Source organism: Manis pentadactyla, chromosome 16 (assembly GCF_030020395.1).
Source record: "Manis pentadactyla isolate mManPen7 chromosome 16, mManPen7.hap1, whole genome shotgun sequence".
NCBI classification, from domain to species: domain Eukaryota; kingdom Metazoa; phylum Chordata; class Mammalia; order Pholidota; family Manidae; genus Manis; species Manis pentadactyla.
Window position 1 is genome coordinate 31,346,272 of NC_080034.1, and position 26,937 is coordinate 31,373,208.

A 26,937-nucleotide genomic window follows, 5' to 3' on the forward strand; every position below is an offset into this window, starting at 1 on the left:
GGCTGTGGTTTGGCCAGCAATGGGGGGTGGGGTGGGGGGCTATCTGGGACTTGATGTGAGGGTGCATAAGGGCCTGGTCTAGAAGCTCAGGGGGCACTGTGGCCCTGATGGGGCAGGGCTGGGGCAGGTATAGGTGAGTCATTTGTGGAGGAACTTCAAGATTCTGAGGACCAGAGTGGAAGCTCTGAGAGGCAGAGGCAGCTTAGTCATAAGCAAGGACCATCAACACTTGCACATACACATCTACATACACATGTGCAGAGACAACACCAGGCTCATCTCTCTGTAACCCAACAACACAAGGCAAGGCGAGAAGGGCTGATGGGGTTGAGGGGAGATGGAGAAATGTGGGTCCCTATTCCCATCCCCCCATACCCCATTTCCCTCCCCAAGCCTTTCCTGGTTTTTCTACTATTCCCACAAGGTACTTCTCTCCTGACCGCTGTAGGACTCCCAGCCTGTGGCCAGAAAGAGGGCTGCAACTGCAGGGGAGGGGAGTTCTTTGAGGGGCACATCTGGGCCTGCCTAAGTCCTTACCTCTTTGGGTTGCTGCTTGCCAGCCTGCTGTTGGGTGAGAAGCTGTAAGTGGAGTTGCTCTTGCTGCTTCTTGTAATACTCCTGCAGCTGGGAGGCAGCAGGGGTAGGAGTGGGTTACCATGGATAGGGGACTGCTGACCCCAGAGCAGCCCCAGGCCTGTCTTGACTGGGCTCCTGGAGGCAGGAGTGGGGAGTCTCTCTGGGGAGGTGTAACAGGTGGCCTGGAGATAGCCGCTTTCCCCAGTCTGCTCTGAGAGCGGGTCCCCAGTGGGGCCTGGATGGGGAGGGAATGGAAGGGGGAGAGGGGGGCTTCATCCACAGCTTGGAGCCCTCCCTGCCTCTTGGGAGGTCTCCTGAATAGATGCCAGTATGTTCCAGTACTTTGCCCTTCCTTGAGGTTCCGGAGAGACAGGTGGGCCTAGCACTTGTGCAGGAGTAAGGAGAGCCTGACCTCTGACCTCTCCCCAGCTGCCCTGGAGGAATGCAGATCAGCCTGGCTTGAGCAGTCTCTCTGGTTTCTGCCACTGCTGGGGCCTTCAGTGATGTTGGCATAAACAGGTGGGAGGTGGGAGGCCAGTGCCTACCCACCCAGCCCTCTTCTCCCTGACTTCCCAGCTGCCCTCAAGCCAGACTCACCTGCTGGAGCATGAGTGCTTGCTGCTGCTGGAGCAAGGCCTGCAGCTGTGGGGGTGACAGGATCTGCTGCATCTGCTGGGGGGTGAGCATCTGGGGCGACATCATGGCCACCGACACAGGCACCTATGGGATGTGGCCCCATTAGCCTACACACCTTGACCCCACCCACCCAGGGCCCCTTGCACAGTGCAGAAGAGTGGCTCTGGCCTGGGTTCAAATTTTGGCTCTGCCATATACTAGCTGCGTGTCTTTGGACAAGTGACTTGCCTCTCTGTTCTGTTTTCTTAACTGTGAAATGGAAGTAGCAACAATGCCTATCTCTGAAGGTTCTCATGAGAATTAATGAGTTCACACTAAAGAGCATGCATACAGCAAGTGCTCATAAGGGTTGGCTATTATTATAGAATGCATTCTCTGTGGTGAAGGAAGATTAGACCCTAGTGACACCAGTCAGCAGAACCCATGGTTTGGAGGATTTCTCCCTCGGTAATGGGGAGGGGCAGCACCCAGCCATTCCCAACTCCTGTTCAATCTACTCTGAGAACGTGACTGACAAGGCGGGTTTGGCCAGAAGGGCAATCTGCAAACAAGGGAAGGACTCAGAATAAGGACCTAAACTTTAACCCCAGTCTCATACACATCACATACCCAGCACACCTGTCTAGTAGAATGACATGCAGTGGCCCAGTGCTGAAGTCCAGGAGTACTGCTGGTGCCATGTGTGTGTGTGTGTGTGCGTGCGTGTACACAGTTATATCAAAGCGGTGTGTGTGTGTGTGTGTGTGTGTACACAGTTATATCAAAGCGGGGTGTGGGATGGTGGGACAACACCAGGCAGGGACTTAGGAGGCAGGCTCCTACCCCAGCTCTGCACTGAACTTGCTATGTGACCTCCCGAAGTCACTTGCCATTCTCTGGAGTATCAGGTTCCACAAACATAAAACAGGGATTAGACTGCAAGAGGACTCCTTCCAGCTATAACAGGGAGGATTTCTCGAAGCAGAGCAGTTTTCTGTCCCCTGCCCTGGGTTAGGCCTCTACAGGAGGCCCCGAGAATCTTAACTGTAGGCCACAGGGTCAGGTAGGAGCAACACCATCATGATTGTCCCACCTCCCCCACCCTTGACACCCGCAAGCGTGTGCATCATAGCCACAGAGGCCCAAGTCGCAACACTGCCTTGTCCTGCTGTTCCAGCAGGACAGACAGCAGGACAGGTGCCCTGATGGGCTAGCTGCCACCCCCACCACTCTGTGCAGGCACAGGTCTTCTATCTCCGCTCTCATTCCCATGCCTGAGCTGAGCGCCCAGCACACAGCAGGTACACACTAAGGTTATGCTGCCCTGAGCTGAAACACCTTCCCTAGCAGATCAGAGGCCCCTCTGTCAGTGCTGAGGTGAGGAGGGAGGGTTGTGGGCAACCCAGGCAGGGAGGAGTATCCTGCAGGGACTGGTCCTGGGCACGACATGACAGGTTATATCCCCAAGGGACTCATGGCTCTCATCACCTCCCCCTAGCCCCATGGGTGGGGCAGGGGAGAAGTCAGTTCCCTTCCTATCCCTGGCAGGGGCAGGACTCAGCCTCAAGCCACCAATTAGAGAATCCCCAGGCAAAGGAGCAAGGGAGGAAAGGAAGCAGGAGCAGGGACGTGGGCAAGTCCCACTGCCCCTAACTCCTCACACAGTCCCCAGCCCACTCTGTTAGCTAGTGGCTGAGCCCCCTGCTCTGGGTTTTCCTCCTTTACCCCCACCGTCTCTGTGCGAACGTCCCTGGGAGAAGCACAACCTGGCTTTTGAGCTGTGGAGGTCCTGTGTGAATGAAAGCTCCCAGGGGCCTCTAGCGAGGAGCCTTAAGCTGCACCTGTGTGGTGTTTCCACATCTCGCCCCAGAGCAGGTATTAAGAAGGGTGAGGGACTGTGTGGACACTCAACCATCCAGGGAGCTGAACAGGCTGACGAAGCTGGAGATCCCAGGGGCCTATCTCCCCTTTACAACTGTATTCCAGGGCGACTGGAAGCCAGGCTGCAGGGGCCTCCCACTCCTCACTCGGGGGGCGCCTGGGTAGAAAGCAGACAAGGGCACAGACCCACCCTCCTCGAGCCAGCCGGGGTCTGTTGTTGGGTGCCCCCAGGCAGCTGCGCCACTGTCCTTTCCTTCCTCCTGGGGGTTGGGGGCGTCCACGACGGTGGTGCTGACCTCAGAGTCCTGGAGTTCTGAGTCAGGTGACCTAGGTTCTTGCCCCTGACACTGACTACTCTTTGAAATCACCAAGCCTCACCTTCTCCATCCACTAAGTGGGATCGGGAACATGTGTCGTCCCCCTGCTTCCTGGAACTACACAAGATGATGTTGTTGACTGCTAATTATGTGCCAGGCATTTGGCTAAGCCATTTATGTGTATTATCTCTGAATCTTCACAGCAACCCTGGGGGAAAGTATAACCATCCTTATGATTTTACAGATGCAAAAACTGAGGCCTTGAGAAGTTTCATAACCTGCCTTGCCCTCAAAAGGACAAGGAGATATGGAGTAAGAGATAGCAATTTGTATGCCATTAAATTCTATGCACATGTAAAGAAAATAACTTTTTATGACATTCTGATTTCTCCTTTCCCCCCCTTTCCTATTCTCCTTTTTCTTTCTCTTCTCCACTACTGCACCTTGAACAAGCCAAGAGCCCCAGAGGGTACCGCAAGGGAAGGTCACTGAGGGCCAACACACTGGGCCTGATTCTAGTCAAAGCAAGGAGATGGACATAGCCAGTGGCAGGGAAAATGGCACCAGACACCAGATTTTTCCAGGCACTGGGACTGTGAGTCACTGCGGAGTGGCATGCAAGAAAGGATGTGGCATTTCCTTCCCTGGGGCTTTCCTACTTAAAGGCAGGGGAATGGAAGAGATGACTTTGGAAGGCCCCCGGGCCCTTGCCATTCCAGCCAATTCCAGCCAGTTGGCCGAACAGCCGGCTGGAGAGGCAGCTGTGGACGGATTACCTTGGGTGCACTTGTCTCTAAGGTGGAGTGGGCCAAGAAAGGTCAGTGAGGTGGCCACCACACGCTGATCTCCTGAGCTGGCTGACCCCAGCCACCTCCCCCCACACCCTTTGAGGTTCTGAGAATTGAGTTGGACCTCCCCTGGTGTCCCTGCTGACCCCTCACCAGGATAAGATGATGTGTCAGGATGGGCACTGTCAGATCGTCAGCTTAGCAAGGCCTGTGAGTCACCATCTGGAGAGCAGCCAGGGCAGCTAAATGCTTACTAAAGCCTTGAGAGTGTGAACCCTGGGCTCAACGCCCACAGCTGCCTCCAGCCCCTCCCTCGGGAACCCTGTTCAGGCCTTCGGGTCCTCTGTCCACCACGAATACAGTATGCTGGGCTGGGTGGCCTGACTGGGAGGAGCAGGGATGGTGCCTGACTTAGAGGAAGCTTATTTGAGGGCTGAGCATTGGGATGGATATGATTTGGTGCCAGAATCAAGGACCCAAATTCAACCTCTTAAGTATAGGATCTGGGTTCCCTGGGTGAGTGGGGAGACCGGGCCAGAGCTTAGTTAGGTTAGACTTCCTTGCAAATGACCAGAAGGAAGTCATCAGACTAGTTCTGGGCTGGTGATAGAACAGGAAAAATAGTAGTGGGACACTAAGAAGAACTTGTAGAAATGCCAGAAGGGTAAGCCTTGGGGATGGGAAGGGGGTACCCAGAAGATGAGACAAGGGCTGGGCAGAGCTAAAGGGCCTGTAGCCACTAACCCCCCCACTCCCTCCAAAAAATCCCTCCCAGGCCCCTGTGCTGTCTTCTATGATTTTCCTCTCCCTGCCTGGGGCCCAGGCCTGGCATTCTCAGCTGGAGCTGGAGACAGAGTAAGGTTTTAGAAACTCTTTTGAATCTGGCTCTGGGAGAGGGCTGATACACACAGTGAGTGGGCAATGCTGCCTCGAGTTGGGGAGAAGAGCCGCGTCATGTGGGGCCGCTGGGAAGGGCGCTGCCACTGACTCCCTTCATCACTCATTTTACTCAGGCTCCAAATGAACAAAATACACTTTTTGACTTCCTTTCCCTATCTTCCCACCAGCCTGAGCTCACAGGAAAGGTCTTCCCAGGCCCTGTCCACTCAGGGACAGAGGCTGAACCTCCTTAGAGATTGTGAACGTGAGGGTGGGGGTGAGGAGCAGGGACGGTATCTAGGGCTGGAGGAGGAGGGGCCACAGCTGGGGCTCTAGGCTCCTGGGGAAGTTCTGACATGGCCCCAAGAAGCCCCTTCTCCCTGGACCCAGAGAATCATCTGGCCAGGGATCTGCTGGGGACTACTGGTGTCCATCTGTGCTAGCAGCATCATCACAGGGTTGGCATTAAAGTGTGAGTTCTGGAGCCAGTTGTTTGGATTCAAATCCAGACTCTGCCCCTTATTAGCTGTGTGACTGGACAAGTTACTTAGCCTCCCTGGGTCTGTTTCCTCACCTGCAAGATTAGGCTAACAGAAGCATCTATCACATAGGTCTGTGAGGTTAGAACCAGATGACACTGGTCAAGCACTTAGCAGTCTGCCCCTGGTAAGCTTCCTGTAAATGTTAGTTAATGGCTTAGAAGTACCAAGTCACTAACTGATGAATGAATGAGTCAATCAACCATTGGAGGTGAGGAGGCCAGGAGACAGAAGGCTTGAGAAAGGATCATTTCATCTGTTTCTCTGTCTCTCAGTCCCAGCTACCCAGGGATGGATCTCATTTGGGGGGAGGGGCATGCAAAGAAGATCCCATAGCCTCCCTTCCCCTCTCAATTATTTCAGATCTCCCAGCCCTCACACCCAGCTGCAGCGCCCTTCCTGAGGCCTAACCTGGTTCCCTCCAATTACCACCAAGTTCCTCCCCTTTTGCCATGAGTCAGCAGGCCCTTTCTGGTTTGGGGGAACATTTATGTTCCCCAGCCTTGTACTAGGCTGGGCCCAGGGTGGGGAGGATTCAGAACAGTAGGCAGGGGACACTTTAGACCCACGGAGTATGAGTGTGTGTGTGGGTCCCTAATTCAAAGAGACCCATTCCTGCCACTCCATGAAAGAATCTTCTGTACCATTCCAGTTTGAGAACTTTCTAGCTTTCCCATTACTGATCTTTCAGATTTTGTCCTCCACCCCCCAAGGGCCACTACCCCTCTTTGCCCAACTCCTCCCCGTTGATGGCTCTTCTCATTAGGTACAAGACCTTTAAAAGAAGGCTATTGCTAAGGCCTCACAATTGTCTGTAACCTTGAACTTCTTCAAAGCACTTTCCCTAAGTAAGCTCGTTGTACAAAAACCCAGCTCCCTCCTCAGAGCACAGGAATCTTCCTCAGGACAAAGCCTAGTTCTGGGTCTTTTTCCCACCCCCCAAACTCCAGAGCCTGAAGCTCTGGATGGCGCTACCCTTCCTACCAGATAAACTTCCTTTCAAAGGCCCTCTTAATCCTTTCCCCAATTCCAAGCCTCCAGCATGGTGGGAGGGGTGGGGAGCAGGGGGCTGGGCTGCTGGGTAGAAGGGGCGGGGAAGAGGGGGAGGGGGAAAGGGAGGGGATCAGGCTGCCCGACTGGTGACCCACCCCGACTCAGACCTCGATTCTCCCAAGTTCTTTGTGACACAAAAGGTAAACAGAAGGCTGGGCTTACCCGGATGCCCCCCACAGGTCCCCTCCCCCAGCCAGCCAGATGGGCTGGCAAGCTGCGGGAAGGGAGGAGGGAAAGGGCAGATTGTGCAAAGGAAAACAAAAGAGACAGAGAAACATCAAGAGACAGGAAACTTGGAGAGAGGGAGTTGGTGGGTGAGAGATAAGGGAGGGGGCACACGGTGGCCTCAGCAATAGAGAGAGCCTGGGTGGGGAAGGGCGGGGACAAGAGAGCCTGGGTCGGGGGGGCTGGGGACAGACCGGGTGACCCCTAGGGATGTGGAAACTGAAACCTGAGAAGTGACCTGGAGAAGAGACCCCGAGGGCTGAGCCTGGGAGGGGAAGCGAGCAGGGAGGGAAAGGGGTAGCTGAGGCAGACAGAACTCTTAAGTGACAGGGACAAAGGGGCTAAGCAAAGGAAGGCCTGGGTGATCAGGTGGAGACAAGGGGGGGTGCAGTTTCTTCACCCCACCCTTGCAGTGACTGCATTTCCTTCTGGAAAGCTGCCTACTTCTGACACTGGGGACTGGCGAGAGCAATTCTATAAATGGCCCTTCTCCACCCTCTGTGCCAAGCCCACCCAACCCACCTAGCCTCAACCCAGCACCATCCTCCTTACCTGCACGGTGGAGGCCGACTGCTTGCTGTCACTGTTGCCAGGGGAGCTCAGGCCCGAGGCCTGCTGCAGCAGGAACTGCCTGGCCACCTGGAGAGCCTGCAAGATAGGGCCAGTCAGAGCAGGGCTTGCCTGCTCCAACAACGCCCTGAAAGGACCAGGCGGGAGGTGGATCAATGTGGGATCCAGGATTCAGGAAGTCTGAGGGTAGCAAAGGGGAGGTCAGGGTAAGATGGAACATATGGGGGGGAGAGGGTTACGGGGTCCCTTTGGCCTTTGGGGTAAGGAGTCACAGAGAAGGAGCTGCCAGGGTTTAGGGATCAGTCTGTAGGAACTCATTCTAGACCTGGTGAGGTTTTGCTGGGACTCAATGGGGACAACAAATGGAAGGGTCAGTGGTAAAAAAAGGACCCCAGAGGAAAGAACGTACAGTGGGTGGAATCAGGGCACTAATAATAAGTATTATTTGTCCTGCATCTCCTATGTGACAAGCACATGAGTTCATTTAATTCTCTCCTGTGAGGCTGTGAGGTAGGGATTATCAGGTGCATTTTGCAGATAAGGAAACTGAGTCTCCAAGAGGTTAAGTAACATGCCCAGGATCCTACAGCTAGGAGGTGGCAGAGCCAGGATCTGAGCCTAGGAAGCCATCTGCCTTACTAGGTGACTGGTCTTGGGGCTGAGGGAGTAGCATTCACTTGGAGTTAGAATGTAAAACGGGGGGATGAGGGTGGAGTCATCTCAGGGTCTGAGCACAGTGCAGGAGGTCTGGATACAGGGCTTTGCGGCTCTGGGAGAATTTGATCAAGTCCTGAAGGCCTATCAGGGAGTAACACTAACCTCACTGTGGTGGTCTGGGCTTGGAGGCCACGGTGCCTTGGACTGGACTCTGAGCCAGCAAGGTAATAGGAATGGGAAGTATGTGGAGTCCACTGGAAGAGCAACTCCAGTCAGTCACTGGGCCTGGGAGGGGAAGGGATAGGCAGTGAGAGGTATGGTGGGAGAGTGAGGGGTCAGGAGTGAGGCCCAGGAAGCTTTCCATAGGTCAGCCAAGCCCTGCATCCACTACTCCAGGTCAGTGGTGGGCTCATAGGCAGGAGATGTGGGGCCTTGTCCTAAAGCCACATTCCAAGTGCACAAAACCTGTCTTCCCCCAGATTCCTAAGAAGCCCAAGCAATGTGCCCAGGCCTTTGATGCAGGGTTCTGGCATCAGAAGACCTGGGTTTGAATCTCAGTTGTGCCACTTACTGGCAGGATGACCTTGTGCAAGTTGTTCCACCTCTGAACTTCAGGATTCTTATCTGCAAAACTGGGGCACTACCCTGCTCTGAAATACTAGGGGGATGAAAGGATTAATGCTTGGCACTGAGTTGGCATTCTCAAAGTGTCCACTCCTGTCCCTTCCTGTGAATCTCTCCCTCACCTCTCGAGCATCTCCCCAGCACAGCCATTGCCCAGCGCACCTATTCAATGAAACATGCCCACCTGGGGCTCACTTACATCTGTCCACACACACCTGTTGGTGCTCATGTGGACTTCCCTCCTCACCATGAGTGTGGGCAAGGCACAGCCTTGTGAGGTAAGACTATGGGTGCATACTCACTCGCCACTTACCAATGCTGAGGGGGCACACACCGGGTACCCAGCACATAGCCCTCCCCATGCCCTTGGTCACCACCATCAATGAAGCTGAGCCTCTCCCAAGGCTTAGATCTAGCTTCCCTTGGGGTGGTATCCCAATACACGCCATGTCCCCCAGCAAACCTGGGGTTCAGATGAGCTGCACCTCACAGCCACCACTCAACCCCCTTTCCCTGGACATCACACCTGAAGTGGCCTGAGGTTTCTCTTCTTCAAGATTCACTTCACAAAGCAGAAATCTGACCTTCTGAGTCAAAAGTCTTAGAGACTGTGGAAGATGGGGGGGGCGGGGGAGGCCAGGAGAAGGGGGAAGGAGGTGGACAGGAAGACATCAGGAAGGAGCCCCTGCCCCTATCTGCCTTGTTTTTAGCAACCCCTTCCAGGTCTAATGACATGAGTTGGACAAATGCTCTTTGTCCCCCTAAGGTAGAGGTAGGGTAGAGGGGTCAGAGGTCAGGGGCAAGGTGTGGGAGGTAGATGGCTCTGAGGAGCTGGCCAGCCCAGGTGACCCAAAGGAGACACTGGTCAGTAGGGAAGACAAGGCACCCCAGGCCCCTGGTGGGGAGGGGAGGAGTTTCCAGGACAAGCTGGGGGGAGTCTTCTGCCAGGTGGGGGAATGGCCCAGGGGGTTGGATTCACTCCTGACTGACTCTCTTACTCTGTGGCCCCCTGGAGCATGAAATTATAAGATTTAGAGGAAAAATTAACTTGGCCTGCAATCTCATTCCTGTGAGAGGCACTTCACTCCCCCTCAAGCCCCACCTCCTACCCTGGGTTATTCCCCCATTCCTCCTGGCCACCCCCATGCATCCCCTTAGTCCAGAAGCTAGGGAGCTGGGTGAAACCCTAGGCTGCTCCTCTCTGACTTCCCACTCTTGCCCCACTCACTCCTTCCTTCCCCTTTGCTGGGCATCTGCCTGTCCCAGGAACTGTGCTGGCTGCAGGGGACACATGGAAACAGAGCCCAGTCCTGCCCCAGGGCTCATGGCTGGGTGCTGTGACGACAGCTGCCTGTCAGAGGCCAGGCAGAGGTGAGGCCTGGCACCAGAGCCCAGAGAAGGTGGCGGCACCGACAGAGTCCTGAAGGTGAGGTCACCAGCGGGACAAAGAGAGTGCTCCAGGCACAGCAACCCCCAAGATGAGTGAGGTGGCCCAGAGCGTCCAGGGACCTTGACACCATTTAAGGTGCAGGAGAGGCTGGAGGAGCCCACAGGGGCCCTCAAGGTCTGAATGTCTCCAGACACTTCTCCCACTCGTGCGTTCCCTCCTTCACTCATGCATGTTCATGGCTACCTACCACCTACAGGCCCTGTGCTTGGAGGCGAGGGGGAGGACAGTGGGCAACTCAGGGTCATTTTGTGTTATCAGCTTACAGCCCAGCACTAACCCAATTTAGGGTGATCTAGGTACCACTTAAAAGTCACCTTGTAGGTAGGTGCCCAGGGGTAGGGGTGATGGGCAGACCATGACCTTGGAGTCCAAGCTCCCCTCCCCAGAGGGCCTAGACACGTCTCCACTGCTCAGTGGGTTGCAGTGCTGCTCCACTCTCCCCTACCATCCTCACCGTCTACACATCCAGACTGCATCCTCCCACCACCCCTGGCCAGGGACAGTGCTCTGGAAGCTGGTGGTTCCTCTGGCCCACCTTTCTCCAGGGTGGCCACCCAAGAAATCAGCTAGGTTGGAGACTTTCTAAAGCCCTATCCAAGTCACACCCATCACTCTCATCTACCAGGTGTCAGTGTCTACACTGGCTGCTGACACTAAGCCTCATTCATCACTGGATGCCCACCTTCAAGAGATGTGGGAAATGACAGCCCCGACCCTGACAGATCTGGACCCACTTCTCTGACGATGCCGACCAGGTCATAGCCTCCTTAAAGGCATAGATGTCAAATGTATCGGGGGGCCCCAGGCCCCAGCCACCAGCACACACCAGACAGGCTGATGAGATTCACTTTAGTCTAGGCTGAGCTGCAAGGTAGGCACAGGCTGACACAGAGTTTAAGAGCTAGCATTTGTATAGTGCTTGGAGGTTCTCAAGCATTTAGTTGAAGCTTCATAACCTTGAGCTAGGCTGGACAAGTGTCACTGTCTCTGTATTATAGATAAGGAAACAGACTTCATGGCCAGGAAGTGGAGTCCACAGACCTCTGACTTCAGCCCCACTTCACCCCACTGAGGGGCCTTTGTGGTCTCATGCAGAGTCTGGTGAGGCCTGTGACTCTGCCTTTCTGAGTCTTATGTGCCTTCAGCTGTTGTATGTGAAGGGGAAGGGAAGCTGGTTGGAGTGGGGAGAGAAGATCAAGAAAGGAATCTCCAGGAGAGAAGTGGGCTCAGTTTCCCTTCCGTGGGGGCCAGAGATACCTAAATACAGCCTTAGGTGGGAAAAGGCATTTGGAATCCCATACCAAGAAGCCATCATGGAAAACCTGGGAGGAGCGAGGGAGGGAGGTCTCGGGGCAGAATGGAAAGCTTCAAAGCATTTAGCCTCTTAAGCCTTTGTTCCCTCTTCCCTCCACCCCTTGGACTGGAAACCAAATGCCCAGCTCTGTGGTTTGGGGATAAGGCCTAGTTTTCCTCTAAGGAAGGCAGCACTGGTCCATCAGTGCACGGACTCTGGTCAAAGAGATCTGGATCCAAATTCTGGCTCCACCATGTACTGAGTAGCCTTGGGTAAGTCACTTCACCTCTCTGAGCCTCAGTTTCTTCCTATGTGAAATAGGAATAGCCCTGTCTTCAGCTATAAGAGTGCATGGGGCAATGCACATGGTATGCTTGGCACAGGGCCTGGCATCTAGTGGACCTTAACTACTGTCATTATTATTAATCTTCACCTTCCCAGGCAGCTCCTGGTCATCTGTCCAGTGCTACCCAGAAGGACTCCCTAACCAAACCTTCCTCTAGCCTACACCACCCCATGCCCCAGCCTGAGAACTCCAGCTGGCTAATGAAGCTGAACTCTCCTCCCCCCATCACCTATTCAGAAGTCATTAGCAGGATCTCCACAATTAGGAACAAATGGCTTATAACGGATGGCATTCAGGGAGGATGGCTGGGACGGAGGGGAATGAGCTAGAGCTTGGAGGGCAGCAGAAGCTGCTATGTAAAGCAGAACAAGTCTTGAGGCAGCAGGGTCTCTGTTCTGCAGGATGAGACCACACCCCCATTTGTGTCTGAGAATTCAGTGCAGAGGGACGGGAGTCCTCTCTATGGAAGCCAGGTGCAGAGCTGTTACTGCTTCTCTCTCTCCAGGCTGGAGGATTCCAGGTCTGTGCGTGGGGTCCCAGCCTTACTCTGCATATGTTAGGAAGGGTGGGGATGTGGTGCTCAGGGTGGCAAGCTGGAAGAGCGGAATTTGGGAATGGAGAAGCAGAATCACACAGACCTGGTGAGCTGTAAGTTAGGGGTATCTAGTGTACTGTTCTCCAATTTGCTGGTCTCATGATCTAACAGTGGGTCATAATATCAATTTGATGGGTCAAAAAAACCCAGAAACAAACAAATACACACACCTATATAAAAGAAAATGTCAGAGTTACTAAGTAAGCATAAGCCTTGTTTCATGAAACTGTGTGTCAGGGCTCCCAGTCAAGTGTGTTTCTTACAGTAGATCTCAATTAAAAAGATCTGTGAAGCACTAATCTAGTTCACTTTATGGACAGGGGCAGTGACATAACCAAAGTCACACAGTGGCAGAAACAGAACTTGAATCCCAGTGCTGACTTGGGGCTCTGCAGAAGGAAGAGGAGCCAGGACTGGGCAGGCAGGGTGGAGAACTCCCTAGCAAATTCTGGTGTGATTCTGACTGTGGTGAAAGGCAGCCAAAATAAACAAAATCCAAACTTCTTTTGTCTGCATCTAGGTAATTATGGCAAATATGGGATCAAAATTGTCTTGATAATCTCAACTGGGGGTACTGGCCAGATTCAGGGGAAGGGGCCACAGGAGGGTACTGGGTATGGGGGGGCCCTTCCTTCCCAAACCTAAAAAGCACTCCCAGGAAAGCCCTTCACTCAGGGCCATACTACGACTCTCTATTCTCTCTATTCATTTGTCAATAATTCAGCAAGTATTTATGAAGCACACTGTCCTAGTCACTGGGGACACAGTGTACTTGTGTTAACAGAGCTCACGTTCTAATGGGATGAGGCAGACACTAAGACAAAGACACAAGCAGGCTGTGAGGTGGTAGTTAGTGGTGTGCAAGAGATGGCTGGCTGGCTATCTGGGTTGTATGGCCAGGGAAGACCTCTCAAGGAGACATTTAGGGTAAGCGGGCAACACTTTCAGAGGAGAGTCTTGACGGTAAAGCTAAGAGATGGTGTAAGACCCCTGACGCAGGAATAAGCTTGGTGCATTATGAACTAAGAAGGCCAGTGTGGCCAGGCTGAGAGGCCCGAGAGGAAGTCCCAGGAGCCAGACCACGTGGGGACAATGGTTTTTTATTTCATTCTACACTTAAGGAAAAACTGCTGGAGGATTTTAAGCAGAAAGTGATATAATCCCTGAGGGGAGATGCCTAAACTTCTGCTGGTGAACAGCAGGTGCCTAGTAAGTACTTGTTGATTTGAATTAAACAGGAAAACACCTCTTCATCCACTCCTTGAATACAACTCCTCTGGGACCGGAGAGTAGAGGGAAGGGGGTGCCAGAAGAAGGGTCAGAGGTCAGTGGCCCCAACCACTGAGGTACTGACCAGGGAAGATCCAGGTTCTCCACCAGCCAGGCTTTGTCCTCCATCAAGGGACATAAAAATGAAATTACACAGACAGGGGGGCAAGGAGGATGGGGGAGAGATCATAAAACCCCCGAAGTGATTCTACACCTTTTTCCCTTGGAAAAAAAAAGCTTTTTGGAAAGGCTGTAAATTTTTTTTACACCAACCTCGTAAAAATGACATTGGCACACTCTCAAATTAGAACCATTAAAATTAAAACCAGCAAATGCACAGACACAGATAGGCCCACGTGGGTGGGAGACTCACTGCCCTGGTGGCACAGCCTGGTGTCAGGACCCCTTCCCCACCAAGTGGCCTGAAAATGTCTATCTCCCCAAGGAACTGGCTTCTCAACCTCCAGGAGATGGGAATTAGCAAATGACCAGAACAGCACTGGACAGGGAGAAGAGGCTCCTTTGAGAGCCTCCTCGGTGTCCCTGGCAGACACTCTCAAACCTCAAACCCAGGACTGTGGCTGCCGCCCACCCAGCCCTCCAGGCCAAACCCAGGTCCACAGGGGTGGTGGAAGAGCACAGTAGGCTTCTGGGGCTGAAACAGTGCAGGGTGGTGGTCTGCAGGTGGTGGCGCTGCACTTCCCTGTGGGCTGTGCTCCCCACTGTACCCAGAGGCTCCCGCCAGCTGGCACCGCCTCTCTAGAGTTCTCCGGAAGTGGGTCTGTTCCCAGGTCTGGGTTCTGAGCCACCATGAACTCAGCTACTACTCTGACACTAGCCAGTTTCTTCAGGAGGCTGTAAGTACGGGGTTTAGAGTGGTATCAGGTGGGGGGCATGCAGTTCCCTTCCCAAGGCCTCCCACTGAGGCTTGTCAGAATGAAGGGGCCCTAGGAGGGATGCACCTATGGAGGGCTGGCCCTGGAATGCATGTCTGCCCGCTCCAATTCTTCACCCACGGGAAACATTCACACTTGCTTCCCCAGACTCTCCCCTCTGTCCCCAAAGTCCTATTAGTCAGGACAAGAACTCTGGCATAAAAAGTGGGGAGAGGGAGGAAAAAGAGGAGGGTCTCAGCACTCCCTATCAGAAGGAAAGCCTGGTGAAGACTGGGTTGGCTCCTTCTGGTCCCAAGAAAGCGGGGCCTGGGCCCTCTCCTCTACCTTCCCGGCCCTTCTCACTGTACTCTCTCCTGGGCAGCTTCCTTTCTTTGGTTGGATTGGGAGGCAGACACAAACCAGGGTGACCTTTGGCTTAGTAATCCAGGAGGGGTACAAGAAGAGGGGGTTAAGGCTCCTCCCCTCTCTCCTGGGGTGGCACCTGTTCTACCAAAAAATCCAGAAGGTGTGGGACAAGAAAGAGAAGAATTAGGGCATGAGTCCCAAAGAGAATTTGGGCCCCCAACCTGAAGACTAAAAGACAACTGTTGAGGGTGTGTGAGGTGGCAGGGGAATGTGCACTAATTCACCTCTGAAGCCCCACCACCACCCCTTGGACAAAGGAGAGCCAGATGGGGGAGGAAAACAAAAATCTCATCCATTCTTTATTCCTCCTAACCCAACTCCCTGACCACATCCCCCCACTCTTTGGAGAGGGGTGAGTTAAAAGCCCATTAATGTGCAGAGCCCCCCAACCCCTTTGAATCTCCTCACAGGACGTGAACAGGGTGGGATCTGGCCCCCATTGCCATGGCAACTGCAGTGGGAGTTCCAGACGCTAGGCAACCCTCCCGTGACCCTCACTGACCTGTCACCCCCGAAACCTGAGGACAATTGGAGTGCAGGCTCTGGAGGCCCAGGACGCCTTTCAGTATAGCCGCCCGCAGCTCTGCCAGCCCCTACCCCGCCTGGCCCAGCCCTCCTGGCCCCACACCCAGCTCTCCCAGGCCAGAGTGCCCAATCTGTTCCCCAACACCTTCCCAGGCTCTCTACCTCCGAAAGGCTGGCTCAAACTTCTCCTAGCCCTCATGAACCCCCTCTCCCCACACCCTCATCAGAGAGCCCAAAGGGTATTTGTGCAGTCCCCGGGGAGACCCCATACAACAAGAACATTTTCATCCAGGTAAAATCAGATTAGCATGAAATGCAAGGGCAACCTTCAAAGAAAAAAGCCACCACAGAGGGAGAATATGAGGGCAGGGACAATGAGGAAGGAGACTCTGCCTTGGTGAAGGAAGAGGATTGATGACGGCAGCTGGCATGTCTGTTGGGTCCAGGGTATTTAACAGCAGCTGGGGATTACCAACTCCAGCTGGCAGGAGGGTGCCCAATGCAAAATAAGGTTCAAGGCATGTTTGCTGAATGAATGCATGCTCCAAGGCCTACTGCCCTTCCCACGCCCAGTCCTCAGGGTACCAGCTTCTCCATGAGAGGGTGAGAAAGCCCTAAGAACAGAGTGGATGTGGTGTGGCTCTGGTGTGGCTCTGTCAATCACCAGTAAGAGGGCTGGGTGAGGAGAGCCAGAAGCTGGGGTCTGGACTGCTGAAATGGGGCAGCCAGCCAAGGACCCTCTCTCTAGTCAGACTGAGCCTGGCAGCCAAGCCATGGCACCCCCACCCCCACCCGTCTCTGTTTAAACAAGCTGCCGGCCTGCTGTTGCATGGAAACAGGCGCCTGCTCTTGTTCCAAAGTAAGGTGGCGGCCCTCTTCCGCACTGTTGCTTTCAGCCTAAAGTCCTCTAAAGTCCTGTCACGGGCCTGACTTCTGACTTGCCCTGTTTATCTCTCTTCTCTGTCAGCTCATTATTCCAAGAGGCCAAGACTGTATTTCCAGGGCTTGTTTACCCAGAGCAGAGGAACAGGGACCAACAGACAAACGGACAGAGGGACAGGGGCTTGGAGACCCAAGGAGGGTCCAGGGCAGCGCCCTCAGGCCTGCCTCCAACCTCCTTCCTCTACGGTGGCTACTTAGGGCCAGGCGGCTCTGTTGCCTGTTGCTTTCTTTTAAGAGCTTTGAGGCTGGGACTGGAGGGCTCTCATTCGCTCACCAACAGATGACTGTTCTAGCACCTACTACAGTGGGGGCCTTGCTCCCTCCATTGCCCACAGGGGACTGCGTTGAGTGTGGTAGAGCAAAAAAAGGAGGCTGTCCTGAGCCCTGAACTAGAAACGGGGAGACCTGCAGTCTACCTGCAGCCTTTACAAAGGTCACCTGGACAAGTCAGTGTCCCCTCAGGCTGCCCTCTCCTCTGCCAGATAGGAACCATAATACTCATCTCCCTGGGATGGTGAGGAGATTAATGACACAGCGTGAAAGCCTCACAGCACCAAACAAAAGCAAGGTGTGTGTCTGTTTCTCCTCGAAGGACTTCCTGGTTGGGGCTGTGAGGGAAGAGGAACCCGTTGGGCGAGGTTCTCTTTCCTATAGTTGCTCTACCCCACAAACAGTCAGGATCATTGTTGTTGGGGGTACCAGAAAGTGTTACCCCTGAAGCTCTCTCACAAGGTTCACTCAGCTACTGGGGGTGGAAGGATAGTCCACAGACTCAAGTTTTAATTGAACATTTTGTAATTCTAAGTTTGCAGGGTTCTTTTCAGAGTTTGGAGCCAACAAAACCTTTTTTAAGTCTCAAATATTTTCCTTGGCCCCGGGCACTACGCCCATAGTGAGCCCAAATGGATAAAACAGCCCTCTGCCTGCCTCCAAATCTCCACCCCAGTTTATTTGTGAAACAGATATAGGATTTTCCAGGACTTTGGGATAGTCCCCAAAACAAACAGGAGTAAGTGGAACGTGGTGTATAGATGGTAAAACACAACTTGTGTGCAATGCAGAACCAAGAAACCTGATCAGGACAGACAGTTCTGCCTCTTCCCATCCCACACATCTCCCTAGTCATCCAGATATCTGTGTTCACTCTTCAGTTTAAATAATTCTTAAGACACTTTCCACTTTCGGTATTCCCCCTCACCTCCTGCCCAACGCTCAACACTTTTCACAGCTCTGTCTGCATAAAGATGCAGGAGGGGAGTACTGGGCCATATAAAATGGGTGGCCTTGGAGACTTCTGGTGGGGTGTGTTTTGTTATTATTTTGATAAAGGGTAGAATTTTGCCCTCTAAACTTTTGTCCCCAGTAGAGGCATAGGCTCTGTGGGCCTCTTCCCCACAGATCCTGCTAAAGGAATGCTACCAGCAAACTCCCAGGGACCGTCTCCCTGGGGAAAGGTGACAGGCTCTTCCAGTTCAAGTCTCCACTATTTGCAAGAGGATATGATTTTGAAAGTTCTCAGTTCTGTTCACAGCAGCACTGACTGCTAAAACGTGCAAGAACTGCACATCCAAACTGCATTTGATCCTAATGATCCTGTACTTTAGGTGCCTGGGAGGCCATGGCTCAGGGCCAAGGTCGCACTGCTGGTAAGGGGCTGGCTGGGGCTTAGCCCAGGTTTGTTCAATTCCTGTGTTAGTGCTGGCTGACCAACTCAGTGCAGGGGGTCTGGCTTCTGGCGGTGCTGCTTCCCGTCTGACCTCTGGCTCCAAGAAGTGTGGTAGGAGAAGGGCCCCTCAGGGGCTATCAAGTGTGGGGAGGAGCCCCAGAGTGAACCTGGGAGACAGTATGAAGGTAACAAGGGGAACCACATCTGTGTGCACAGAGGCCAGGGTGGGGCATGCAGGGCCTGACTTCCGCATTCCTAGCAGAGCCCCCAAGGGGCAGTGCCACCAGGAGGGATTCCAGTTGCTGAGAGTCAAATAAAAGAAGGAGAATCCCAAGGCCAGGGCTGGCTGGGCCGGTTCTCCTGAACTTGTCAAGCATGATTCTCCCTTTTTCCCAGGTGGGGCCGGGTCCTGGGGCCCCTGCTCTGTCACAACCCAATGAGGCAGGCTTCCCACCCTAAGGCCTCCCGATCCTCAAGAGAGGCTGGTCTCAAACTCCTGAACTCTACAGTGTAGGGTGAGAATGCTGGAGAGGAAAGAGGAGCGGGATGCAGACAGGGATTCCCACACTGCCCTAAACTGGAGGCCTGCCTCTGTCTACCATTTTTGCCTTTTTCCCAGTTACTTTGGCCCTTGCTACCTGGGAGTTAAATCATTTAACAGCTGGGATCAGGGACCAGGCTGCAATGGAGGTGGGGGATGTTTTATAATACAAATAAATGAGGATACCCCTGTGAGCACAGCCTCCTCCAATGAGCACACACCTAAAACAGACTCTCCCTTCCCTAACCCTGTTCACTTAGCCAGTGTGCAGGAGAATGAAGGCACCCACCCATTATCTCAGCACCCCCAGGGTTCCAATTCTCCCTCTTGGGAGTTCTGCTCTCCAGTACCTTCAGGTGGCCACTAGAATGACTGGGTGCAGAGTGAGACCCTGGAGGCTGGACCTTCTCTAGACTGTTAAAAGTGCAGCTGCCTGGCAGGGAGCAGTAATGCCCAGGTTGCCTAGATGGAGTGCAGAGGCCTGCTGTGCCCCTGTGCCCCTCTCCGGCTCCACAGTTGCTGGGAGGGGCGCCAGCTCCTACCTGTTGCTGCTGGAAGTGTAGCAACTCAGCGGGACTCATCTCGCCATTGCTGTCGGCGCCTGCCGCTGGGTCCCTAACCGCACCGCCTCCAGCAGTGCCCGCAGCCCCGGGCCCGACGCTGCTGCCGCCACCGCCGCCATCTGCCTGCCCCGAGATGCTGCCCACGCCGTTCTGACCAGACGGAGCCGACCTGATTGTCTCCGAGGCGGATTCCACCATCATGTCGCTCTAGCGGGACCTGGAGCGGGTGGAGAGACACGGGGGGGAGGGCTGAGGCAGGACGGGTTCCACCCAGGGCAGCACCGACGCCCCTCACCACCACCACCTCCCTCCCCCTGCAAATCCTCGGGCATTTCTTCCTTAACTTCCTGTAGGCCGCCTCCTGGGGCCCCTCTTGGGGTGTGGCCTCTGTGAATGTCACCCTCCCCTTACGCCTGGGTAAGGGCAGCTCCAAACTGAAGCTGAGGCCGCCCCACTGCCCCCCTCCCCAACATTTCCTCGACTTCTGGGAGATCTGAGCAAGGGAGGGGAGGAGGTTAAGATTTCGCCCCGCCCCTCCGTGGTCCTAAACCTGTTCTGGCCTCTCTCTCCAGGCTAGGGCTTTAGGGAGGGGGGATGGGTGGGGGAGCGGTCCTGCAAGGACTTAAAAAGCAGATGAGGTATTCACTGGGACCCACCATAATGCCGCCCTCCCCCCCACCAAAAAAGCCACCAGTAATGGCCTTTGTATTTATTCCCCTGTAGATACAGAGTTACGGGGGTGGGGGCAGGGGACAGAGCCCCCTTATAGGATCTCCAACAGTTCAGAGAAAGGGTGTGATCAACATCCACAGCAAAAATGGCTGCCATTTGCCCAGCACCTACTGGGCACCAGACACTCAGCTGGGCCTGGAGCTGTGCAGTGAAGGTAGCCAGTGGTCCCACTTCTCTGACCTTCCATTCTAAAGCCCTCCGTCCAGTGCCTGGACAAAAGTAGACAATTATTTACTGTTTCTACAGTGTCTTCTCAAGAAAACTGTATGAGAGTTATAAAACATCCTGATTTTACAGATGGGAAAAGTGAGGGTTAGGGATTTACCCAAGGCAAAGAATCAAGGCCTGAATCCTGTGCCCATCCTCCCTCTCCCCACCAAATGCCTCTCAAGGAGGGGCAGAAACACTCCCACAAAGAAAGAGGGCATGTTTGGGATGGTCAAAGGTAACAAGGAGGAAGAGGTCTGAGCTTTCTTCTACAACTCATGGAGGCCCCAATGTCCAGGGCCTTGGACAATACAGACTGTGACATGTACAGGGGACCTTTAGTATGCAGAGCTGTTCTCCCAAGTCTGCAGGGTCCCCAACTATCCCTAATGCCACAACCCCTTGAGAGGAACATGGATTTCAGACAAACAGGCCATGGTTGGTAGCCACTGCTGACCTTTGACATGCGTCTCAAACTCCCTAAACCTGTTTCCTTGTCTGTAGAAGTAATGAATCCCAGCCTCTTAGAGCCATGTGAGGGGTAAATAAAAAGGGCACACAAATCACCTGGCAGAGTAAGGTCTAACCAGCCCCTTCTTGATCTGCCTGATTTGTAAGGCTGAAAACTCTGACCTCAGAGAGATCAGTGACTGGGCCCAGATCACACAGAGACCAAGTGGCAGAAGCCACAAGAGCATCTAACAGGGTCTGTGGAAACTAGCCAGCATTCTTTTCCCCTTCCCGATTCCCTTTTGGCCCAGGTAGACCCCACAACCACATGGTCTCCCTGACCCAAAAGGTGGATGAGGCCTTGCAGGTAGCAGATTAGAGAAACTGCTGGAAGAGGCTAAATTATTTCCCGAGTTCCTTCCCCAAGTGGCAGCTCCCAAGGGCATTTCCCTCCTGCACCCAAATTCTCTTTTCACTCCAGAAGAACTCTTTCCCCCCACTCTAATGGGCCACTGGCTCTGTTTTTGTCTCTATTTGCAGAGTTGGGAGAGATGTGAGAGTATGGGGGGCAGGTAATGATGACAGAGAGCTACTAAAGGATCCATGGGGAGCTCACCTATTCACAGGTGTGTTACATCACTGCTCTTGTGGCCCCCTCTCCATCTGTGGCTCTTAGGTATCTATCCCAGCAGATCTGTGGGGCCTCCGGGGTGACCCTACGCTGCTGGATTGTCCCTGTTTGTGCATTTCTGTGTGTTCCCAAGGGCGTGTCTCCCCCCCACCCCCACCCTTCAGCTGTCGTTCCCATTCCTGGGTTCTGACAGGAGCTGGGCCAGGAGCAAGGGTGAGGTTGGGGGTGATGGTTTGGAAGAGATTGAGCACTTGGTCTCAGGCCTTAATGGCTGTGTCAGCCTGAGGGCCAGTGGCTGCCAAATGATGGATGAGGTGGGCACCATCCACCACCCACCAGAGCACAAGGCTCAGGTCCCCTCCCCCCAGCCACCCACCCTGATCCCTCCCAGCAGCCTACCGAGCACCTTCGCCCACTCAGGCCTGGCCCCAGCTCCGTGAGAGGGATGGGGAGACAGCAGGAACTCACTTTGCTCTCCCTCTCCCCAACTCTGACCCTGCTGCGAGTGGAGAGCAGCTGCCTGCCCTGATTCCAAGTCTAGCTTCTCTGAGGTCTGAGAACCCCTGGGCCCCAGGGGACAAAGACCCGAGCCTCAGGAGTGTGTGTGTGCACAGGAGAAGAGAATCCAGCAGTTACTTCCCTGAGTGAAGGCAGAGTGCCCCCCTTCCCATACTCACACACATGCACATCACAAAGTTACGGATCAGCCAGCAAGTTTGGAAGAAGGGAGCAAAAAGGAGGAGGATGCAGAGGTGTCTTTCTTTTCTTTTCTTTTTATGGGGGTGGGGGTACAGAGCGACACCCAGTGAACAACATAATTGCTGCAATGTGGCGTGTAATAATAGCTATTCAAGGGCCGATCATTCATATTAAACAGGGTGAAGCAAGCCTCTCATTTACATGCTTGAGATTATATGCATTTGAAAAGTCATTTCCACAGGGTGTATGAATGGCATTAATTCCCATGTGGCACGCTCTGCCCCCTCCCCGGCTTTCACCTCCTTCCATGCTCCCACCCACCCACCAACACCCGCCCAAAGCTGCAGGACTGTGGGGCACCTCCACACTCTCTCTGCCCTGGGACACCTGGCCTCTGAGGATGAGCACACCCAGAGCCTTAAGCTTCCTGCCCACCTTTTCGGCAGGTGTTGGAATAGCACTGGGGCATTCCTGCACCGTGGGTGAGCAGGCTCTGGGTGCCTGGGGCCCAGCCAGCTAGGGATGGGATGGGATGGGGTGTTGAAGGCAGGTCTTGATATCCATGCCTTTTAACTACAAGGGTGTGGGGTGTGGGGGAACGATGCCAGTGTCCATGGGACCCTGGCTCGAGGAGAAACCAAGAGCCTGGGTGTCAGGTGGCCTGAGCCCAGCCACAACCAGCTGTGAATCCTTTGACTTTCTCCTTCTCTGGGACTCAATTTCCCCATCTCTACATGGAAAGTGGGTCTGGAAGGTCTCTTCTGCCTTGGAAGCTCCCAAAATAAAACTCCCTAGCACAGTATGTGTACATAAAGCCACAGAGTTCTAGTGGCTGGTGGGAGCCACTGAGGGTCTGAGTCACACCTGTTCCACCCAATGTAGACTTGAGTTGCTTCCTCTACTGGGGTCGGGGAGGCACCTTTCAAGAACCCCCTGCTCCCTTCACTCCCACTCTCCCACCCCCCACTCCCCCCCCAGACACCCATTTCTTCAGCAAAGGGCAGCGGATCACCTGCAGGAAGAGAGAGAGAGCAGCTCTGGGAATTAGGCCATCTGTGCGACCTTGGGCAAGTCACAGGGTTGTTCTTTCTTCCTTCATACAACAGGTAACATGGGAGCCATTAGAAGGTATTTCTAGGTTTTGATAAAATCAAAGCCCCCATTTTGGCCTTTCCAGACCCCTCTACCACCATGTGTTAGGGGCAGGGGAGAGCAATTGTGGCCGAGTTATTTTAGGGGGTCTAGGATTTCTGTCTGGGGCTCTGATCCTGTCCTTAGGCAGTCCCTGTCTTCCATATTTCGGGGTTCCCATGGGGAGCCTGGGCACGTCGGAGCCTTCTGCAAGGCCCCGAGCTTCTGCAGACGCCGCAGTCAGTCGGAAGGAAGGAAGCTGGGTCAAAGCCGCAGCCGCCTCTTCCGCTCTGGGGGATCCTGCGGGCCGCTGGGGGCTCCCACTTCCCCTGAGGCTCCTGGCCCTTCGAAGAACCCCGGCGGGTGTGCAACAAGGGATGTCTCTCAACTCGGTCCCGGGGTCCCTGGCCGGAAGTGACGGGTTACACCTAGCTTTGGGCCAAAGGGAGGACCCAAGGACTAGCTAGGGTGCTCTCGGGGGAGAGTAAAGAGAAGGGGAGCCCCACACAGAGAAACCTTTTGTGCCTTTTCCGCGGGCCCATATGGTGTAGGCAGTATTAATTACCATAGCTTTTTAATTAACAATCGCTTAATCTGAGCCGTAACATTTGCCACGACACCCTGCGCCTTACCGCGAACCCGCGCCACCCGCCCTGCCAACTCATCAATTAATTTTTATTGACGTTTTCTTCCCCAAACAGGCACAATACCAGGGTTTTCCAATTAACACCTCTGCGATCTCTAATTAGTGCAATTAACAGACTGATGGATGCCCGGAGTTTACCCGCGAGGGAGGGAGGGAAGGGGTGGGGCAGCGCCCCACTCGGGCACTCCACTCCCCCATCCCACAGCACTCAAGTGCATGAGCCCTGCTGGAGGGGGGCGCACCCACCCTCTCCGGGCTCTAACCCGAGCACGGTGGGTGGGAGTGTGACCACAGGTAACCTGTACACAGAGCAATGGTGGTGGTTTGAGTTAAAATAAGGAGACACCATTTCCAGCCCTCCAGAACCCTATAATCTAGTTGGGGAGATAGCTGAAAGCCCGAGACTAGAGGGTGGGAAACCTGGCATCTAGCCCCAGCTCTATTACCAACATGGTATGTGACTTGGGCCGAATTAATTCCTCCTTTTCTCCTCTGTATAATGGGGGAAACTAGACTAGATGTAGCTATTAATAACATTATATCCCTATCAACTTCCAAGATGGGAAGCGACTGCAATAAAAGATAAAACTTCTTAAAATATATCATAGGGTAGTAGGAAAGGAGAATAAACGGAGGGACGGAGGATCTCAAACTTGAGGGCATCAGAATCGCCTTGGAGGGCTTGTTAAGACTACTGCTGTGCCCCAGGTCGGCAGTTTATGACTCAACAGGTCTAGAGCAGGACACAAACTTCTGTTTCTGGAAATTTCCCAGGTGATGCTGATGTTACTGGTCCAAGGCAACAGAGCTCCAGTACTGAGCAGTGGCTTTAGTCAGTGAGCTTCATGGTGGCCAAAAGGAACAATGATCCACTCCAAGGTCATTCATTCATTCATCATGGATTTAGTGCCTGATTAAGCCAAGCACTAAGGATCTAAATGCAGGAAACTGAAATATGGTGCCTGCCCTCTTCAAGCTTACAAAACTAGAACAAGCTGGTGAAGTAGTGTTAGATGCACTGAGGCCAACTGATAATAACAAGAGGTCCAATCCCTCACCCACCCTTGCCCTTTTCTGGGTATATCTGGCATTTGTCTTTTTGAAAGTCTAGCTACTAACAGAGTTTTGGCCATGAACGAAGTCATTCTTCTCTCCTCCAATGGCTGGTCAGAAGCACATTTCACCAGCAATGACCCTTCATCCTCTCACTGGTTCAACAAATATTTAAGCACCCAGAGTGGGCCAAGTTTTGTGTATGCAATCCTGAACAAAACGGGACAGGCCCTGGTCTCCTGGTGCTTATGTTCCCATGAGGGGAGGCAGATGATAAATAAGGACATAAATAAGTAGATAAGCTCAACTCTAATAAATTCTATCAAATGGAATACAAGAAAAACTCATGACGATCTAATTTAAATGGGGGAGGGATGGGGAGTGACGGCCTTGTTTGTAAGGAAATGGCATATATGCTTAGAAATGAAGGATGAATAGGTTTGGCCAGGCAAAGTGTACACTGAATGCTGCGGAAACATGTGCAAAGGCCCTTTTATAAGAGAGGTTGCCAGTTTCAGACTTTTCCACAGCTCAAAGTCTTTGAAATGGACATATTTCTAGATTAGGTAAGAAGACACACACATGGGTACCACAAAGAACAGAGCTGAGGATACCTTATATTTCCTTTTTCTCCTTTTTTTCCTTCTTTCTAGCTATCAGATCTTACTTGTGTCAGGAACATTTTAGAGCAGAGGGCTTTGCAGAGCAATAAACATGGCATTACAAATAACTGAATGATGCTTCCCAATCTGTCATCCAAAGGCACAAGGCCCTTGGCCCCACTCAGCTCAGGCCCCAATGGCCTCCTGGCTTCAGGTTGCCAGTTAAGGGAGGGCTGAGTTCTAGAAGCTTAATCCCTCTCTAAGCCCATACCCTCCAAGTACCTGGGACTCTCCCTTGTGTGAGTTAGAGGCTGGCACCTTAGACTTCCCTCCCTACTCCCACTTCTGCCTAAAGTCTCCCTAAATGACAGGCCAGGAACTACCCACCCCAACTTTAGGGACCATTCAAGGCTTCTTAGCACAAAACCTCAGGGCCATAGAAGCTCAGTCCAAGTGGCAGGGTGAGGACGGGCCTCTCTAAAAGGTTGCAACACACTCTCAGATTTGGAAAGGGAACCACCATCCTGAGCCGCCTGTCTGTTCCAGGTTCTCGCCCAAGTTTCAAATAACTTTATTTTCTACTCATAAAAAAGTAAAAGACATCTTGGAAGAAATTTTGAAGGAAAAAAATTATAAAAAATTAAAATAAAAAAACAGTACCCATAACTCTACCACCCAGGGAGCTACCCTTTTGGGATCCACCCCTTCCAGTCAGTTCACTGTCTTTTGGCATATAAACATTTAAAAAGTGAAATTGGGGTCATAATCTGAACATGGTTTGAATTTTCCTATTTTTCCACTCACCACTTACTATCATAACCATTTCCACATGACATCAAATATTTTAAGCAACCATTTTTAGTGGTCACATAGCTACTCCAATGGGATGCATAAGGCATTCAAAACCTTACAACACGACAGAACCTGTCATATCTGGGTGAGATTACAGGGTGCACAGATGGCCTCTGCTTGCAACTGATACTGAGAATAGTGAGCACTGGGGTTTGGGCACATAGGGGTGAACAAAACACAGTCCTTGCTTTTGGGGGCCTTACAATTTGATGGAGGAGAGAGACACATAGGCAAACACTAGTATTTAAAAATACCCGTAACTGGGCTCTCCCCTGGATCAATTAAATTGAATTCTCTGGGTAGTGGAACCCAGATGTGGTTAATTTTGAAAGCTTTTCCAAGTATTTAAACTTCAAGTGCAACCCCTGAGAACCTCTGCCCTACACAACACAAACAACTTTACAAATGTTAAATTAAATAGACACTGCAGGGATGGCGTAGAGGGAGTTGGGGAGGTATTCTGGGAAGGCTTCTTGTAGGCAGTGAACTGAGCTGAATCAAAAGGAAGTGAAGCCTGGGCACACAATTTATGAATACTACTGACCTTTGAACATGGATGGGTTTGAACTGTGTAGGTACACTTACATACATATTTTTTTCAAATAATACATTGGAAAATTTTTGGAAATTTGCAACAATTTAAAAAAATGATTTCTCCAGCTTTCCTGTAAGATAGTATCTAACACATATACAAGATGTATATGTATAATCGACTGTA

The 26,937-nt window shown here is 52.9% G+C and overlaps 1 protein-coding gene across 2 annotated transcripts in view; it reads right to left on the minus strand.

Annotated features, from left to right (window-relative positions):
* FOXP4 (forkhead box P4) overlaps positions 1 to 26,937 on the minus strand; it is a 49,473-nt gene that overhangs the window by 13,106 nt on the left and 9,430 nt on the right. For both annotated transcript variants that reach the window (XM_036927582.2, XM_036927581.2), the window contains exons 2-5: positions 19,196 to 19,433; positions 7,426 to 7,521; positions 1,174 to 1,296; positions 538 to 624 (exon numbers count right to left, since the gene is read on the minus strand). In XM_036927582.2, coding sequence (XP_036783477.2) covers positions 538 to 624; positions 1,174 to 1,296; positions 7,426 to 7,521; positions 19,196 to 19,417 — 528 coding nt within the window. In that variant the 5' untranslated portion in view covers positions 19,418 to 19,433. The remainder of the gene's footprint in view (positions 1 to 537; positions 625 to 1,173; positions 1,297 to 7,425; positions 7,522 to 19,195; positions 19,434 to 26,937) is intronic.